At 39.1% G+C, this 19820-nt stretch overlaps 1 protein-coding gene across 3 annotated transcripts in view; it reads right to left on the reverse strand.

Annotated features, from left to right (window-relative positions):
- Positions 1-19820, reverse strand: part of ppil4 (peptidylprolyl isomerase (cyclophilin)-like 4) — a 50348-nt gene that overhangs the window by 8833 nt on the left and 21695 nt on the right. For all 3 annotated transcript variants that reach the window (XM_072558790.1, XM_072558799.1, XM_072558808.1), the window contains 5 exons: positions 17202-17319; positions 11994-12136; positions 11307-11403; positions 7898-8014; positions 3758-3882 (listed from right to left, as the gene is read on the reverse strand). In XM_072558790.1, coding sequence (XP_072414891.1) covers positions 3758-3882; positions 7898-8014; positions 11307-11403; positions 11994-12136; positions 17202-17319 — 600 coding nt within the window. The remainder of the gene's footprint in view (positions 1-3757; positions 3883-7897; positions 8015-11306; positions 11404-11993; positions 12137-17201; positions 17320-19820) is intronic.

Raw genomic sequence — 19820 nt, forward strand, 5'->3', positions numbered from 1 at the left:
TCATCTTTTTTTCAAACCCACATAAATGTCATACAAGGACTGACCTCTTTCTAGCTTCCTCGGCCCTCCTGGATCTGATTATGGGTTGTAGAATTGGGAATATAGCTATCTCCGATCATGCGGCGGCATATTTGGAGGTTAAGGCCAAGAGTGAAGGGCTAGATTTGCGGCACTGCGTTTGGACCCTTTTCTCCTTAAGGATTCCAAATTTGTGGAGTATTTTTTGAAGGAGTTTCAGGAATTCTTGACTATCAACTCAGGCACGGCTAGTAGTCTGTCTATGCTATGAGAGACTGCTAAGGCCTTTGCTAGGGGATTAGCTATTTCCTATTCGGCTGGCTAAAAATGACAGAAGGAGGAACAGCAGCATCTACTTGAAAGGTGGTTAAAAGCCGCTGAGGCCTTCGGTGACTAAGCTACAGTGGATTACAGCCCTCCAGGCTGCCTTGAATTCAATACTGACAAAACGCAAAGAAAGAACTTGCTTTTGTTAGACAAAGGCTGTTTGAATATGGGGATAAGCCAGGGAAGTATTTAGCATACCTGACTAGGAAAAAGCATGCTCCCCAATCCACTACGGCAATCAGAGACAGCGCCGGGGTCCTTACATATGATGCTAAAAAGATTAATGAGGCTTTTCGGAGCTTTTGCTCTGAATCGTATCAGTCTGAAGGTTGCAAGGGCAGCAGGGCTAAAATGGAGCCCCTTTTTTAAGGACTTGGACCTCCCAGGGATAACCTTGGAACAGGCTTCTCTCCTTAATGCCCCCTTGACAGTTCAGGAAATCCAGGAGGCAGCTAGGCAACTTCAGAGTGGGAAAGCGCCTGGCCCTGATGGTCTTCTGGGTGAGTTTTATAAGGAGTTTATAGGGATTCTGTCAGGGCTGATGTTGGAGATGTACAATCACTCCTACGTACCTGAATGCCTACCACCATTTTTGAGAGAAGCTAATATTTCCTTAATTCTTAAGGGGAAATATCCTGAGGATTGTGCCTCATACAGGCCCATCTCTCCATTAAATTCAGATTTCAAGATTCTGTCCAAGATCCTGACGCTGAGATTGGAAAAGGTGTTGCCCCATATTATTAAAGAGGACCTACTAACAGGCTTTAGTAGGTCCTCTAATAATATTAGAAGGTTACTAAATACGGTCCAAGTTTGTCAGCAACAATCGATTCAGGGGTTAGTGATTTCCTTAGATGCAGAGAAAGCATTTCACTGGGTGGAATGGCCATATCTTTTTTACGTCTTAGAACAGTTTGGGTTAGGTGGAGTCTTTATATCGCAATCCTCTGGCCGCGGTCATCACCAATTGGGTGCAGTCTGGGAATTTTAGGATTGGTAGGGGTAGTCGGCAAGGCTGCCTCTCTCACCGTTGTTGTTTACGTTGATGATAGAGCTGCTGGCAGAGGTCATTCGTCAGTACGTCCACATAACTGCTCCAGCAGTGGGATCAAAGACACACAAGATTACATTGTATGCGAATGATGTCCTTCTGTTTTTAATCGAACCCAATGACCTCTGTACCCCATTTGATACAATGTATCAATTCATTTGGGGCTATTTCAGGATACAAGATTAACTTTGCAAAATCGGAGGCTATGCCTTCGGGGAACCTTAAGCATGTACCAAAAGTTGAAGGTGGCTCTAAGTTCCCTTTTAAGTGGTCACGGGCAGGTTCCAATACCTAGGCATTTTTATTATCCCCAAGTTTGATCTGTTATTTCGGACTAACTTTGCTCACTTGCTCGACAATATTAGACGAGATCTCCAGAGATGGGAGGCTCTTCCAATTTCATGGCTGGCCGAATATCTCTCATTAAGATGAATTTCTTCCTCATTTGCTTTATCCCATGCGTATGCTCCCTGTAATGTTTCCCAGGTTAATGCTGCGGAAGCTTATGGGATGGTTTGGTTCCTTTGTCTGGCATCATGGGAGGCCCCTCATCAAATTTACTGAATTGCAGTTGCCTCAAGGAGGGGGAGGAGTTGATTTCCCAAACATCAGGAGGTATCAATTGAGTTCCCTGCTGTCTTTGTCTGTGATTGGGTTGGTAACGATCCAAATTCAATATAGCTGGATATTGAGGCCTCCCAGGCAAAGTGCCCTCTTTTTAACCTGTCGTTCATGGATAAGATGAGGACAGTTATGGACCACTGCCCGAACCCCATTGTCATTAGTACAGTCACTGCATGGAGGGCGATGCATCAGAGTGAGGGTTGTTTATCCAAGACTTCGCCACTTACACCTATAGTTGGCTTGTCAGAGTTCTGACCAGGGATGATGGACTCAGGGTTCAAACTAGTGGGCAGCGAGAGGAGTTTCTATTTTGGGAGACTTATATGAGGGGGAGGTTATGATGTCTTTGGAGCAACTGAGGCACAAATATGGGTTGCCCAGCAGAGATGTGTTACATCTTTTTTCAGGTTAGGGATTTCATCCAGAAGAAGACTATGCTTCTCACTAAGCCCTATAAGCCCGATACAGAGAGGTTGTTGCTATGTTCCAGAAGCACCCTTTCGGTTAGTGCCCTCTATTGCCTGTTGGGTGGCTGGGCCTGTCAGGATATTAGCTGGTTATGAGAGGTCTGGGTGCAAGAGTTAGGAGTGGAGATCTCTTCTGAAACATGAGAGAATACTCGAAAGATCTCAATGTGTAATAGGACATGCGCTATGCAGTTAAAAGTTCTGCACAGGGATCATCTGGCACCAGCCTGTGTGGCGAAGTTTAAAAAAGGGGCATCTTTAGTGTGCTCCAAATGCTTCTGGACATGCCACAGGCTCAGTTTTATTGGAGCGCTGTGGCAGGAGAGATACGGAGGGTATTGAGGACTGAAGTCAAAGGAGACCTGATATCTCTCCTCTTAGGTCTACTGAATTTACCAGTTTTAGATGGGCACGGGAAGAAACTACTTAATATTCTTGCATTCTGTGCACAGAAGAGTATTCTGATGAATTGGGTGTCTGAGAACCCGCTGGGCTTGCTGGGATGGCAGAAATTAATTATGGAGCACATTCCCTTAGACTTTTTTTTTTACAAACATGGTGCACGACACACTTTTATAAGAAATGGCAACTCTACTTGAGTTATTTGGATATAGATTTGTCAGTTATCTTAACTAGGGCGTTTGCTTAACCAGGATGGTTAGATTTGTCAAGCCCTGGGCACTGGAGGGGGTCTCCTTGGTTAATACGGGTACATATACAATGCTCCCATTCCTTTGTTTGGGAGCTTTGCGACGAGCATAGCTGTTCTGTATTTTGTGGGGTTTTTTTCTTTTTGTTTGGTGTTGCTTTGCAGTGTTAGGGTTTGTTTTGTATTATAAGGTAGGTTAGTGGTTAGTAGACAGTAACCACTGTATTGTAACTTGTTTTTTTTCTTTTTATTATACTGATATTTGTTATTGATTGTATTTTTCAATAATTTTATATGTTTATAAAGTTAAAAAATTTTGCAAATAAATATATTTACAAAAAAAGTCAGATTGCATCATAGCCAGGGTGTTATTTTGCCAGGGTGACTAGGCTGGGTGGATCCTTGACGTAACCTGATTTGATACCTTAATCACTACTTAGTGGCCTGTACAGTTTAATTCTTGTCATATTTTGCTATTTGTTTCATAGTTTGACTGGTTTACTCACCCACTTCAAAAGATAATTAAGAGTCAACTGATCATCAACATTTTAAGTAACATTTGAGATAAAAACTAATTCAATGTCATGGAACAGTATCATCAATAGATTCACAAAAAAGTACCTCTTGATTGGCCCAAATCTTGAAAAAATGACCTCTAAATCTTCATCTGTGGTGACTGGATTGAGTTTACAAACAAACAGCACATTTTCAGGTGGCTTTATTTCTGCATCTGGTAGATCTCCAACCTGTTAATAAAAATTAAGATTTGGGTCTCATCAGCAATTATTCTGGAAAAATAACATGTGCATAATATCGCAACAGCATAGTTAAATTTAACTTATACCAGTAAATGAATTAATCAAAGGGGTTTTTCAAAGACAATATCATTCTCATTTATCTTTTCCAGTGAGTTAGCATAAATCAATAAACCTTTTTAATGAAACATATAGTGCAACTTGGTGAATGTTATTTTTCTTGACATTCCCCTTTTTCCTTAAAGACGATTCTTAAAACTCAATTTGTGACTATTCTTTCTGTCGCCCCCTCCTAACTTTTTCTTCCTGGGTCAGCATCCACAGGTACTCTGGACTGTATATAAAGGCACTAACCTGGATGTTTTGATTTCATTCTAGTTTTTACATGTTTTTCATTTGTGCTTCCAATGAATGAATGTTCAGTGCCATTTACAAGTACAAGATCTTTGCATTTTCTAAGACCATTTCCCATATTTAATATATATTAACTGAATCTGATATTAAATATCAATAAATACAAGCCTTGCATGCATTGTGTACTTGTTTGTCACATATATAAACAGCTTATACAGGAAGTCATACTTTCAGCTTCTCAAAGGATACTTGCTTAATAGCCTTAATAGTGCAATTTTTAAATATTTTAGATCCTTTTCATTGATAGTCATCTGTCTAACTGGTAACAAAACAAAAATAATATCCACATAAACAATCTTTTAGAAAATATAGCGAGGTGGCAGGGAAAAAAATTCCAGTTCAAAAAAAAAGTTGATGAAGTTTGACTAATTCCTTTCATATGTATAACCATGAACATAACAGCCATTGACAGACCATTCTGTCCCTGTACTTTATTCTACTATTCAATTAAACTGATATGTAGGAGTTTGATTAACAAGAGAGTCTAGAGGAAGGAAGATGGGAAGCAGGAGATGATGTAGACGTTCAGCCATTATCTTACTATATGACAGCAGGATCATGAAGATGATTGATGAATGTAGGGCAGGGATGTTGTCTACATGTATTTGAGCATTTGACAAGGTATCTCATGATATGCTGGTCCAAAATATTACGCCATACAGTGAGATCCACAGTGAATTGTAATTGATACAAAATTGACTTGGTCCTGGAGGATAGAGAGTAGTGTTTTTTAATTGGAGGTCTGTTATTATTGGTATTCTGTAGGGATCGCTGTTGTTTCCAAGATATGAAAATGTACGTGGTCTGATTAGTAAGTTTGTAGACAGCATAAACTTTGATGGAGTGGTGAATAGTGAGGTAGATTGTCAAAGAATACAGCAGAATATAGATTAGAAAACTGAGTGGGGAAATTCCAGATGGAGCTTAATCTGGACAAGTGTGAGAGGGTGAGTTTTGGGATGTCAAGATGAAAATATGGCAGGACCCTTAGGAGCATTTATATACAGAGGGATCTTGGGGTGTAAGTCCATAGCTCCCTGAAAGTGGCAACACTGGGTAAGGTGGTAAAGGTGGCATATGGCATGTTTGCCTTCATCAGCTGGGGCACTGAGTATTAAGGTTGTCGTCATATAGCAGCTGTATAAGACTTTTAGGCCACATTTGGAGTATTATGTGCAGTTCTGGTCACTGCATTATAGTAAGGATGTGGAGGATCTGGAGGGGCACAAAAGAGGTTTACCAGGATGTTGCCTGGATTCAGTGTATTAGCTTATAGGGAAGTTGGACAAGCTTGGACTATTTTCGTCAGAGCAGTGGAGGCAGAGGGGTGACCTGGTAAAGTGTATAAAATTATGACAGATGTGGATAGAGTGGACTATCAATGTCTTTTTCCCAGGATGGAAATGTCAAATTCTAGAGGACATAGATTTAAGGTAAGAGGAGAAAAATTTAAAAGGAGATATGCGAAGCAAATTTTTTTTCAAACATAGAGAATTGTAGGTCCTGGATCATTCTACCAGGGGAGGTGGTAGAACCAGATAGGATAGCAATATTTAAGAAGAATTTCAATAGCCACAGGCAGGGAATAAAGCAATATAGTCCATGTGCAGGCAGATGGGATTAGTTTAGAATAGCTTCTTGATTGGCAAAAACATGGTTGGCTGAAGGCCTGTTCTTGTGCTATACTGTAGTTTAGATTAGATTCCCTTCAGTGTGGAAACAGGCCCTTCGGCCCAACCAGTCCACACCGACCCTCCGAAGAGTAACCCACCCAGAACCATTTCCCTCTGACTAATGCACCTAACACTATGGGCAATTTAGCATGGCCAATTCACTTGACCTGCACATCTTTGGACGTGGGAGGAAACCGGAGCACCCGGAGGAAACCCACACAAACAAGGGGAGAATGCGCAAACTCCACACAGTCACCCAAGGCTGTATTGAAGCTGGGACCCTGGTGCTGTGAGGCAGCAGTGCTAACCACTGAGCCACCGTGACGCCGTTCTATTATCTCACTCTTATTTCTTATATTCATTTTATTTATTATTGTCACATGTACCTAGGTTCTTGTGTATGTTTAACTTCATTTAACTGTCTTGTTTTTGTAATCCTTAAATTTTGTCTGGCAAACATTCTGTCAATCACAACATCTGTTTTGGGGAAGGAGAATTCTGCGTCCAATGTCTTTGTGAAAAGTAAGTGTTTACTGGCTTCATCATGAATGGCCCAATTCTAATTTTAAGATTATATCCTTCGTTCTTTCCTCTCCCACAAATGAAAAGAGTTTCTATCTACCCTATCAAATCCTTTAATTACTTAGATTAGATCACTGCTTACTCTGTATATATGCATACACACAAGGAAGGCTATATAACACTTAAAATCCCTCCATCGTTCTTCTGAATCTTCACTGCACCTTCTCAGGCCAATAAATCCCACCTGAATGCTAAGTGGGGCTTAAGTGAGAACATGGCAATACTCATTTTTCACAAATTCTACACTGTCTAATGCTGATATTAATGTTTCTACTAAGTTGTTTGGTGGGATAATCCAAACTAAAGTATTGTCTCAGAGGGAATAAAAACTACTTCTTACTATCTGTTCCAAACTTAACTTCAATTTAATGGATTTCCCGTAAATTCTCTGGCTCTAGTTTATTGAGTCTTATAATCCTCTAATAAGATACCCAACTGCTCTGAAACCTTTACACTTTATTATTAGTGCAGATCCTTTCTGCAACATTTCTAATGACTGGAATTGTAAATGTGAACTGAATAATGCATCGTTAAACATTAACATGACTTATGCACAGAATCTAGACTCTTAACATTGTCAGCCTTTTTAACTATAGGTTAGATGAAATGCCTAACATTATTTCCTATATTCTGTACTATTTCAGTTCCACTTTTGTCTGAGTAAGAACATTAAGTTCATGATCCATCCCAGAGATCTAAGCAGAAGGCTGATGCTTCTTGTTGTACACAGGAAATGCTATCGACAGTATCATCTTCCATTTACAAATAATAACTTGATGCCTCCTTGAGGAAAGGATTCAATTATTCTATTTTGAAAAAGTGGAAAAGCGTTTTCTTCACCAACAACTCTGCTTTTTATGGGTTCTATTAGTGTGAAAGTTTCCTACGCTTCAACAGTGATTACCCTTTGTTCACTGACAGCAAAGCACTTTAAAATTATCCTGGGGTTGTGTGAAGGACACCATAAAACTGCAGATCTTGTTTCTGTTTGCTGTATGCTTCAACCATCCATGCTTTTCAATCCGAATTTCACATTATGAGTATTAAATGTCACCTATCATCCATCTACCAAACTGCATAATTGCTCTCATAATTTTCCTACACATCTGTTGGTTCACGTGACCATCAACGCTCTCAGATACTCTCACACCAACATCACATAACTGCCGAAACAAAATATAGCTCTAGTCTACTCCAGTAGGTGAATAACAACGGGGAGAATAAATTCTTGTCTTCACATCTGTTGGTTAGAAAACATTGAACAGTTTGGAATGCATCATCTGTACTTCCCAAAACATATTAATGCTCTTTTAAAGGTTTGTGGTTAATTTCTTTACCATTTCCAGCAGTATTGCTCTGGTTTTTGCTTCTTTCTCTGCCAGCACTTCTTCAATTTCCTCTGCAGTTTTTCCTTTGGTATCATCTATTTCTTCATCAGCTCCTATTCTGCCACTCTAAACAAAATCATATTTTAAAATAAAGAGTATTGTTAGTACTAAAGAATACTGAAAGCATGCAAGAAAACATACCTTTCTCTGTATACCATCCAGCTTTAGCTCCAACATCAGAATTCGAGATCATTATACCCTCTTTCTTATGTGGTATGTGGTGCGTGGTGCATGGGCAATTATAAGGTCATAAAGATGTACAGCACGGAAACAGACCCTTTGGTCAATTTTGTCCATGTCAACTAGATATCCTAAATTAATCTAGACTCATTTGCAAACACTTGGTCCATATCCCTCTAAACCCTTTCTATTCATGTACCCACCCATATGCCTTTTAAATGTTCTAACTGAACTAGCTTCCACCACTTCCTCTGGCAGCTCATCCCATACGTGCACCAGCCTTTGCTTGTAACAGTTGCCTGTTATGTCCCTTTTAAATCTTTCCCCCCTCACCCTAAACCTCTGCCCTCGGGTTCTGGAGTCCTCTACTCCAGGGAAAAGACCTTATCTATTTACCAGATCCTTGCCTCATGATTTTATAAACTTCTATACAGCCTCCGACACTCAAGGGAAAACAGCCCCAGCCTATTCAACCTCTCCCTGTAGCTCAAACCCTCCAACCCTGGCAATGTCCTTGTAAATCTTTTCTAAACCCTTTCAAGTTTCACAACATCCATCCTATAGGAGGGAGACCAGAATTGCACACAATATTCCAAAAGTGGCCTAACTAATGTCCTGTACAGCTGGAAAATGACCTCCCAACTCCTATACTCTGACCAATACGGAAAGCAAACCAAACATCATCTTCATTACCCTATCGACCTGAGACTCCACTTTCAAGGAACTATGAACCTGGACTCCAAGATCTCTCTGTTCAGCAACACTCCCCAGAATTTTACCATTAAGTGTGTATTGTCTCAGATTCAATGAAAAGGATCAAGAACAGAGAAAATTACATACTCTAACCAAATGAGCAATGCTCAAAATCCTTGCAGAAACACCAGTATTAAGAATCATTCACTACCACTATCTTATCAGGCCTGTAGCACTAGCACCTTGTCGCGCCTCTCAGAATGGTCTTGATTTGACAAAGTCTGCTTGCTGAGATACATTAATCATTCTCATCAGGTCAGCTGAAGGTTATTCTGCCTCTGGAGAATCTCAAAACAAATAAGGACCTTCCCTGCATATCTTTAGAATACTTCTGTTTGGCATTTTCTATGAAATTAAAATGATTTTAATAATTTGGTTTGTGCTCCAAAGGTAACAGAATTCCAACAACTAGTGAAGTTAGAAATCAACACTGACTGAAATGTCAAGGAAAGAAATTCAAATGGCTGTCATATAAAAATGGAACACATTGCCTGGAAAGAAAAATAACAGGCCAAAAAGTGATTTGGTTGGTTGGTTGGTTGGTTTTAGGATTTTAAAAGTGACTGGGTACTGTCAACAATTGCAAACTATTTCCCGTTGTGCAGAACAGTACAACCAGAGAACATTGGGTCTGCTTGAATGGAGTTAATTCAAATTAATCTGTGGAAACCTTATTTTCGTGTGGAATTGTTCAAGCTATAGAACAGGGTCCTGAGGGAAACAGTCAACTAGTTAGAATTGATTAAATGCAAATTCCATAGATTTCTTCAGAAACTGTCAGAGTGTTTTGACATACGATATATAGGTAATTTGACACCTGGCATTACAAGTGCTTGGGAGCAACAGTGGCCTTTGATGGTTTCCAAAGGTTTTTACCATTGGGTAAATCACCTTCCATTCAAATTTGCTTCAGACTAATTGATTGCTATAATTAGCCAGCAACTCCATTCTTCATGTGATGTGATAAAAATACAAATGAAATGAGCATATTTATTTTCAATACAGCAATTCCTCTTCGATGTAATGCTTCCATAAATTAGTAAAATCATCATTCAGCTTCTTGGACTGCTTCATCTCAACTCCTTCTCATTGTCAAATAACTCTCCAATAAAATGAGTACATTACTTTCAGTGATTTGCAGAAGTCAGAGCAACTGAGCCATCACTGTACAGTCCTTCCAATTTGTGACATTAGAAAGACTGGGTTGGGGTATCTGGTCGGCATGGATGGGTTGGATCAAAGGGTCTGTTTCTGTTCTGTACATCTTTATGACTGTTGTGGTTCTGTTCGTTGAGCTGGGAATTTGTGTTGCAGACATTTCATCCCCTGTCTAGGTGACATCCTCAGTGCTTGAGAGCCTCCTGTGAAGCGCTTCTGTGATGTTTCCTCTGGCATTTATAGTGGAACCACTATAAATGCCGGAGGAAACATCACAGATGCGCTTCACAGGAGGCTCCCAAGCACTGAGGATGTCACCTAGACAGGGGACGAAACGTCTGCAACACAAATTCCCAGCTCGGCGAACAGAACCACAACAACGAGCACCTGAGCTACAAATCTTCTCACAAACTTTGAATCTTTATGACTATGTACATGTACACGTATATATTAAATGGTAGTTTTTATAATTTATAATCTTGTTTTTAAGACTTTTGGAAGTTTAGCTTTCAAAGAATTAAAAAAGCCAAAAAACTATTGAAAACACAGTAGTGCTGACAGAAGTAAGAGTACACCCTTACTGGAAATTATCTACATGCACTTTATGCAAGTTAAATTATGTCCATTGTTATAATGGAAAATGTCTGTGTTAGGTATACCACTTAGTCTTGTCAACTAGAACAAGAGCGGGTACCACTCAAGACTAGGGTCGTGGTAATGTCACTGGATTAGTAATTCAAGGAGTATGAATAAAGGTACTAGTCCCACCATAGCAACTGGAGGAATTTGAATTCACTTTTAAGTCTGGAGTTAAAAGCTAGTCTCAATAAGCACAAGCATAAAACACCATTGAAAGGTTTTATTTAGGACTATCTGATACACTAATATCCTTCAGAGAAGAAAATCTGTTGTCCTTCATGGTGAAGCCTAGCAAACAAATGCTGGTGGGCAACAAATGCTGGTCTGAAAAGAAATGGAAATTAGAAATTTGGCAAGTTTATAAAGGCAGTCCCACAAATATAGAAATATCATAACAATATTAAAAAGATTGTTGGTGTCCTGATCCAATTATCCCACACTTTCTAACCTCACTTCATTTGAGCACCACTCTGATCTGCATTGCTATGTGACATCAATATCTATTACATATGTATGCATAAATATTGCAGCCACATAAAACATGAGTTAAGTCAGTTGAAAAGGATGCACAAAATGTGTATTTTTCTCAATTTAAATGGATGCAGAAAATGTTTAAGTAAATACTCACATCAAGCTGTTCTTTGGTGGGTTCTGGTGAGCGATCTGGAATTTGCAAACCTGCAGGATCATCAAATGGATCCTCCAGTATCACTGTGTGGGTTATCCTAATATTAAACAAACATGTACATTAAAAGATAAAACCTGGAAAGACTGAATTAACAGAACAGGAATTAGATATTTCTTATATAACAGAACAAATTGACATCACATGAGTTAATCATTACAGTTTCATATTATAGAACAAAACCTCAAATGATAGCTGAACAGTTTCTATGCACATTTTTTAAACAAATAACAGGTTGTTGAACACAGCATAATTCAATGACAGCGTGTCATGAAATTACTTAATGCTTGTCAGAAGACATGGATCTTGGTGGTCAGTCAACAAACATAGTCACAAGAGGTCACTACTCTCAGAACTAAAAATTAAAATGAAACTAACAGTATGTTTTTTCCCTTAACCTACAATATTTAAATGCAAATCAAACTTAAAGCTACACATGGTTCTGACTTCTTTAGAACCCAAGTTTCCTAATGATAAGATCAAGAATATATCCTGACCGTTCAGCATGTTTTAATTCAAATATTTTATTTAATTGCCAAAAGCTACAACAATTTTTCTTTTAAAAAAACTAAATCATGTCAATGTATTGTTTGCTATATTTTTCTATTAATGTAACATAACAGCACAGACCTGATATCTTGATATGGACAGAAATCCTTGTCAACAAAGGCCTCATTGATCTTCATCAGGACATCCATGCCTTCAGTCACCTCACCAAATACTGTATGTACACCATCAAGATAATCCACGTTTTCTCCTGCAGTGATCAAAAACTGGATGGAGTTAGGGAGGGGAATAGGAACAAGCATAGGATGAAAAAGAGAAAGACAAATATAAATCAGTGAATTTGAAAAGTCAGATTACTTCTGTGATATCTTCATTCTTCCAGTGATACACCACAGGCCCAAAAGCCACATTCAACTGGTTCTAGAAAAACCGTATGCACTAGGATTACCTTCACAATGCCAACCTGTATTATGGCACATGCATCTGTAAACATGCTTCCTCTGAGAACCTACATCACAAACAATTCACACCCTCAAACAAAGTCTGTTAACATCACCTTAAACCATATAAGCAAACTAAACAAACCATGTGATGGACTTTAGCAAATGGGTAGAGACTAAATTATGGTTTATTCACTTGAATGCTGAAGATTCTATAAAACAGTAATCTTTTTTCATCATTCATGTCTTCTCACATATTGTACGTTCATTAAGGATTCACATGGTCTAGTGTGGGTGAAGATTGCCATCTGATTTATAGGTCTAACTAGAAGAATCCTTTCTAAACAAGATATAACATTGTATTTCTGTAACATTTTACATGTTACAAGGATATGGAATACATTATTACAGAGACTTTCAGGAAGATCTGGTCCGAAGTATGACTCCTTCAGGACCCTTCGTTATTCTTACCCGATTCTCAGTGGGTAGTGTTTATGGCATTCAATTAGTATTAACCCTTTCAGACTTGAATACAAAAATGCTGACAACCAATTTGAAAGAGAGCTGTTAGATTAAGAGCTCCAAGCCATACTGCCAGGAGGCTTTTTAAAAAAGTACTCCTTTATACAGCAGCAATATATAAGACTTGTTAAATTAGTTAGACACTTCACATTGCTTCCTTAAGGTACAGTCAGCAGAAAGCCAGGAAGCAGCTGTTTGAAAACAGTGCAATGACCAATACTGATGATAGTTTCAAATGGTTAACGAAACATAGTGTGTGTGAGATTTACTCCAGTTTTCCTGCGTTACCTACTCTAAGATGGATTTCAAACTGACATGGGATGTACACCTTATACCATGAGTCATGAGATGGAAGTGCTGAAGATAGGCAGAGCACTATAGTCAGAACAAAACAATTATAGAACACAATCCCCAAAATAGGAGAGAGAAAATGCAGATTCTGTTTGGAAATGTACTGAGTCCAGCATAGGAGTTTCCTGAACTGATTCACTATCTGAAACAATGGGGCAACGCAACCTACAGGGGAATAAACAGATAAACTAAAGGACTCAAACATGTCAATTCTTGCAGCCTCAGTTGTTGTTAGATTTGTATTGTCAAGTCTTTTGAATTTATAGGTAGTCTGAGTACATACCATGGATTCTTGTGGGTTACACTTAAAATGTCCAAATGAACACTATTCAAAACCAAATCAATCTTGGCCTTAATTTGGCTCTTTTGTGGAAGAGTCTTAAAGTTCCATCAACAACTGATATGTGACAACAGGCAGGACAAAGTGAGGACTGCAGATGCCGGAGGTCAGAGTCAAAAAATGCGACACTGGAAAAGCACAACTGGTCAGGCAGGATCAGAGGAGCAGGAGAGTCGACGTTTCGAGCATAAGCTCTTCATCAGGAAAGTGATAATAGGCAGACAAGTTACTGGTTTACTATCTTATCTGAACTGTGGAAGCTTTCTACAATATTGCTTCTCAGAGTTTCACTTATGTCAATTATGTGCCCAAATCCTGGAGTGCAGTATGAACGCCATGTCTTCTGACTTAACAAGTGAGGGTGCTATACAAACTTCCATAACATCACCAGCCCAATACTGTCTTAGCTATTAATCCTACAAGGATGAAATAACACAATTTACCCAAATCAATTTTATTCATTCCCTTATGTTAAGAAGTTAGTCATACAGTCATAGAGATGTACAGCAAGGAAACCGGTCTTTCGGTCCAAATTGTTCATGCTGACCAGATATCCTAAATTAATCTAGTCCTATTTGCCAGCACTTGGCCCATATCCCTCCAAACCTTTCCGATTCATAAACCCATCCAGATGCCTTTTAAATGTTGTTATTGTACCAGCCTCCACAACTTCCTCTGGCAGCTTACTGCATACACACACCACCCTCTGCGTAAACAAGTTGCTCCTTTAGGTCCCTTTTATATCTTTCCCCCCCTCACTTTAAACCCTCTAGTTCTGGTCTCCTCCACCCCAGGGAAAAGACTTTGACTATTTACCCTATCCATGGCCCTCATGATTTTATGAACTTTTATAAGGTCATCCCTCAGCCTCCAATGCTCCAGGAAAAGCAGCCCCAGCCCATTCAACCCTGGCAACATCCTTGTAAAACCTTTCTGAAATTTGACAAAATTCTTCCTTCAGGAGTCCAAAATTATACACTATATTCCAAAAGTGGCCCAACCAATGTCCTGTATAGGCACAACACGACCTCCCAACTCCCACACTCAATGCTCTGACCAACAATGGAAAGCATAGCAAACGCCTTCTTTACTATTCTATCCACTTGGGATTGCACTCTCAAGGAACCACAAACCTGCACTCCAAGGTCTCCCTGTTCAGCAAAACTCCCCAGGGTTCCACCAAATGTATAAGTCCTGCCCTGATTTGCATCCTCAAAATGCAGTGCGTCACACCCATCCAAGCCAAACTCCATCTGCCACTCCCTGCCCCACTGGCCCATCCGATCAAGATACCACCTTACTCCAAGGCAACCCTCAATGCTGTCTATCACACCTCCTATTTTGAGGTCATCTTACTAACTATACCTCGTATGTTCACATCCAAATCATTTATATAAATGACAAAAAGCAATGGATCCAGCACTGATCCCTGTGGCATACCACTGGTTATACGTCTCCACTGTGAAAAGCAACCCTCCACCACCACCCTCCATTTTCTACCTTTGAGCCAGTTCTGTATCCAAGTGGCTAGCTCCTCAGTATTCCATGAGATCCAACCTTGTCAATCGCTTTACTGAGGTCCATCTCAATCACATCCACCACTCTGCCCTCATCAATTGACTTTGCTACTTCCTCAAAAAACTCAATCAAGTCAGTGAGTTGGAAAAGAAATGTGTTACTCCCTTATTTCTTTTCCAACTTCTCAATGTAAGGGAATGGATAAAATTGATCCAGGCACATTGCATTATTATAAATTGACTTTATAAAATTGATCCAGGCCTGTGACCAGTGATGTACTGCAAAGTTTGGTACTGGGTCCACTACTGTTTGTCATTTATATAATAAACAATTTGAATGAGAATATAGGAGGCATGGTTAGTAGTTTGTGGATGACACCAGAATTGGTGGTAGAGTGGACAGTGAAGAAGATTATCTAAGGGTACAACGGGATCTTGAACTGGGCAGTGTGCCAAGTAATAGCAGGTGAAGTTTAATATGGATAAATAGGATATATTGTACTTGGTAAGACAAATCAAGACAGGACTTATAAAGTTAGAGGTGGTAGCACAGGTAGACAGGATGGTGAAGGCGGCGTTTGCCAGGCTTGGCTTCATTGTTCAGAGCACTGAGTACAGGAATTGAGACGCCATGCTACAGCTGTACAAGATATTGGTAAGATCACATTTGGAGCACTGCATACTATTCTGGTCGACCTGTTACAGGAAGAATATTACTAAATTAATAAATTATAAGATTTACAAAGATGTTACTGAGACTGGAAGGTTTGAGTTATAAGGACAGCCTGGATAGACTGGGACTTTTTTTCCCTTAAGTGTAGGATGTTGAGGAGTGACCTTATAAAAGGTTTATAAAATCATGAGGGGCATAGCTAGGATAAATAGCCAGTGTCTGTTTCCTAGGGTGGGGGAGTCCAAAACTAGAGGGCATAAGTTTAAGGTGAGAGGGCAAAGATTTAAAAGGGACGGGAGGGGCAACTTTTTCACACAAAGAGTGATGCGTCTATGGAACAAGCTGCCAGAGGAAATGGTAGAGGTGGGTATATTTACAATATTTAAAAGACATTTGGACAGATACACAAAGGAAAGGCTTAAATGGATATGGGCCAAAGACCAGCAAAGAGGACTGCTTAAGTTTAGGAAACCTGATAGAGATGGATGAATTCAGCTGAAGGGTCTGTTTCCGTGCTGTATACCTCTATGATTATAAATGAGCAAATTGCAAGTTTCTTGGCAACCTCACTGTGCTGTAAATTTATATATTTCAGGAGTAAAATAGCACTTTCTGGCATCAGTCTGTACTGTTCAATTTAGACGCAACATATTAAAATGTCAATGACCTGCTGTGTCAGTAATCTCAGGCATTTTGGAGACTTAGGCTGGAAAATCAAGCAATTGACTGGGGAACGGGAGTATGCCACTTTCTTTTTGCAATAAACATCAAAATATCACCAAATTCTAGGCATAAATTTAGGCCAAAGTTGAAGTATTTTTATCTTCTACTCCCGAGTAATCATAATGCAGTTTACCAACATATAGGTGTGTTTCTGTGTGGCTTAGTTGATGCACAGCTATGTATGTGATAGAAAGAAAACATAAACATAACAAATTAAGTCTGTGTATAATTTGGGCAATTATATATTTAGAATTTAAAATCATAGATTCCATGCAACATCCTCTTTCACTGGCACTTCAATCTTAATCAAGAATGCAAGGGGAGTGTTATTGTTTCTGAGCGATTTGTTCATCAAGGAATTAAGTTACCAGCTTGTGTTACACACTTAATCAACAACTAGGTTTGAATCAGAGTTTGAACTGAATTTGAAGAGTCACCAATCACTTTCTATACTGACTGATAACTTTCTACACATTTAGATGGACAGGAAGATCAGGTCTTAAGATAACAAGAGATATAGACAGACATATATGTGCATCATCTTTATAGCATTCTCATTTCTTTAATAGTTTGTGGTTAGATTAAAATTAAGCAAAAAGGGAACATTACAATGAGAGCACTTCACTGATAAGATATTGCCATAATAAATAAGATTTCCTTAAATTATCCAATTTATTCCTTGAAAATGAACTTCTATAATATTAGATACATACATACCCATAAACATGTGCAGATTGAAAACACAGGTGCTGAGTGTCAACTAACCTGCGATGCATGCTGATCATTGCCATTATTCACCATGGATACAGTTCCTTTTTTCTTATGTTTAATTCGAGGTATCTTTTCTGCCTCAAAAAATCTTGCCTGATCTCCATACAGCTTACTGTGGGAAAAGGAAAGCAAAATGTTTATCATATCTGTCAAAACAACCTCACAATCAGCTGTATTTCGATGTGGAGTAGTCAAAAAGGGTACATCACCGAAGATGTTTGGCACACTTGCCTTCACTGGTAAAAACACTGATTATAAAAGTTGCAACTGTACAAGACATTGGTGAGGCCACTTTTAGAATACTGCATACAACTCCGGTTGCCTTTCAATAGAAAGATGTTGCTACACTTGACAGGGTGCAAAAGAGATTTATTAAGATGGACCTGGGACTGGAGGATTTGAGTTACTGGAAGAGGCTGAAAGGCTGAGGCATTTTTCCTTTGAGTAAAGGCTAAAAGTTGATCTTCTAGAGGTTGATTAAATCACAAGGGGCATGGATAGGATGAATTGTCAAGATCTTTTTTCTAGGATGGGAGAATCCAAAACTAGAGGGCATAGGTTTAAAATGAGAGGAGCAAGACTTAAAAAGGACCCGAGGGGTAACTTTTTCATGCAGATGGCGGTGTGAGAGAAACAAGCTGCCAGAGGTGGTGGGCAAAAACACAACATTTAAAAGGCATCTAGATGGGTATTCAAATAGGAAGGGTTTAGAGGATTAAAGGTCAGATTGAGATTCTGGTCAGCGTGGGCGAGTTGTCTCACTATTATACACCTGTATGGCTTGATGACACCAAGAGTCATTTAATCATATGTTTTTCTCATGCAATGATAAACCATAAGTAAAATAAAAGTTAAAAATCACACACCACCAGGTTATAGTCCAACAGGTTTATTTGGAAGTATTAGCTTTCAAAGTACTGCTCCTTCATCAGGTAGCAGTGGAGCAGGATTTTAAAACACAGAATTTACAGCAAAAGATCAGCATCATGCAACTGAAACCTAGATTGCTGTTAAGTCTTTCAGTTTTTAGAATGGTTTGCAGGTTTCAGTTCATTAATATGTAAATCCCAGAACTTCTTTCAAGTCACATTCTCGAGATAACTTAAAGTTTTATTTAAAAAATAGTGACATCGCCCTGAGAGATCCCAGGGTTTCTCATATTATAAAAACCAAAATGTTACTGGAAGTGGCTACAACTCTGCTACTGATGGAAGAGGTATCCGTGCCTGGTTCATACGATAATAGAATGGGAAAACAAATTAAAACTGGACTTTTCCGCAAAAGCTACGAATGCATTTGAAAACTAAGGGAAACCAGAGACACCAAGGCATGAATTAACCAACTTAATGAGAATTCAAAACTAGTTAAAGCAGGTTGAACTTGAAAAAGAAATGAGGCAGTATGAAAAATGTTGATGGAATTTTAGAACCTGAGCAAGGTTTGTTTGAGGAAAGAGAAAAGGAGATCTAAGTTGATAAGAATGAAGTTGTTAACTTCAGTAGGGACCTAGGTGTCCATGCACACTGGTCACTGAAAGCAAGCATATAGGTGCAGCACACAATATGAAGGCAATACAGTTTGAGTACAGGGCCTTGATGAGACCATACCTGAAGTACAGTATGCGGTTTTGGTTCCTTTACCTGCGAAAATATATAGTTGCTATTGGAGGAAGTGCAACAAAGTTTCATAAGCTCAATTCCTAGGTTGACAGATTTGGCAAAATTGGGACAACTGGGTCTGCATTCACTGGAGCTTAAAAGAATTAGAGCAGGGGTCAGGACCCTGCGGCCTTAAGGCCACATGAGGCCTTTTAGGCCATTGTGTGCGGCCTTTTGAATGAATCCAAATTTTGCAGAACAAATCTTTTATTTTTTATTAATATGTTTTTTTTCATCCTTTATTATTTTTATTTTAATCTTAAAATGAATGTATTTAAAATACCAAGAGTAAGAGAAAATTCAATGAAATAATCCTCACAGACTGACTGCCACAATTAAAAAAAAAATGTGAATTTCGAAGAATATATAAGTGAAGCTTCTTGGATGTGGCTACAACAAACAATGCGGCCTTCCAACATGAAAAGGTTCCCCACCTCTGAATTAGAGGATATCCCACTGAACATATAAAATTGTCACAGGGCTCAACAGGATGCAGGAGTGATAATTTGCCTGGCTGGGGGTCTAGAACAAGGCATTAGGATACATGGTAGGCCATTTTAGACTAAGAGGTTGGAGAAGCGGTAGAATTCTTTATGACAGAAAGTTGTGGAAGCAGATTTCGAGAGTCTAAAAGAGTCAAGGGATATCGAGAGAGTTTGACAGTATTGCAACAAGATAGAGATCAACCAAGATCATGTCAAATGGCGAAGCTGGCTTGATGACCTGAATGGCCCTCTCTTCTCCAATTTTCTATGTTTCTATGAGAGGGAAATGTAATACTAGCTTTCAAGGCTACAGTTTAAAAATATCTCAGAAGATTATTCTGATGATGAAAAACCTGAGCTTAACCTAAAGTCCAGAAAGGAGATTTTTAACTAAAATTTGAAAAGGGAGTGGCACTCTTCATTCATTTAGAAAAGTACCAAAATAGATAAAGTGACCAATGGAAGACTCG

This window comes from Chiloscyllium punctatum, chromosome 3, assembly GCF_047496795.1.
Source record: "Chiloscyllium punctatum isolate Juve2018m chromosome 3, sChiPun1.3, whole genome shotgun sequence".
Lineage (NCBI taxonomy): Eukaryota > Metazoa > Chordata > Chondrichthyes > Orectolobiformes > Hemiscylliidae > Chiloscyllium > Chiloscyllium punctatum.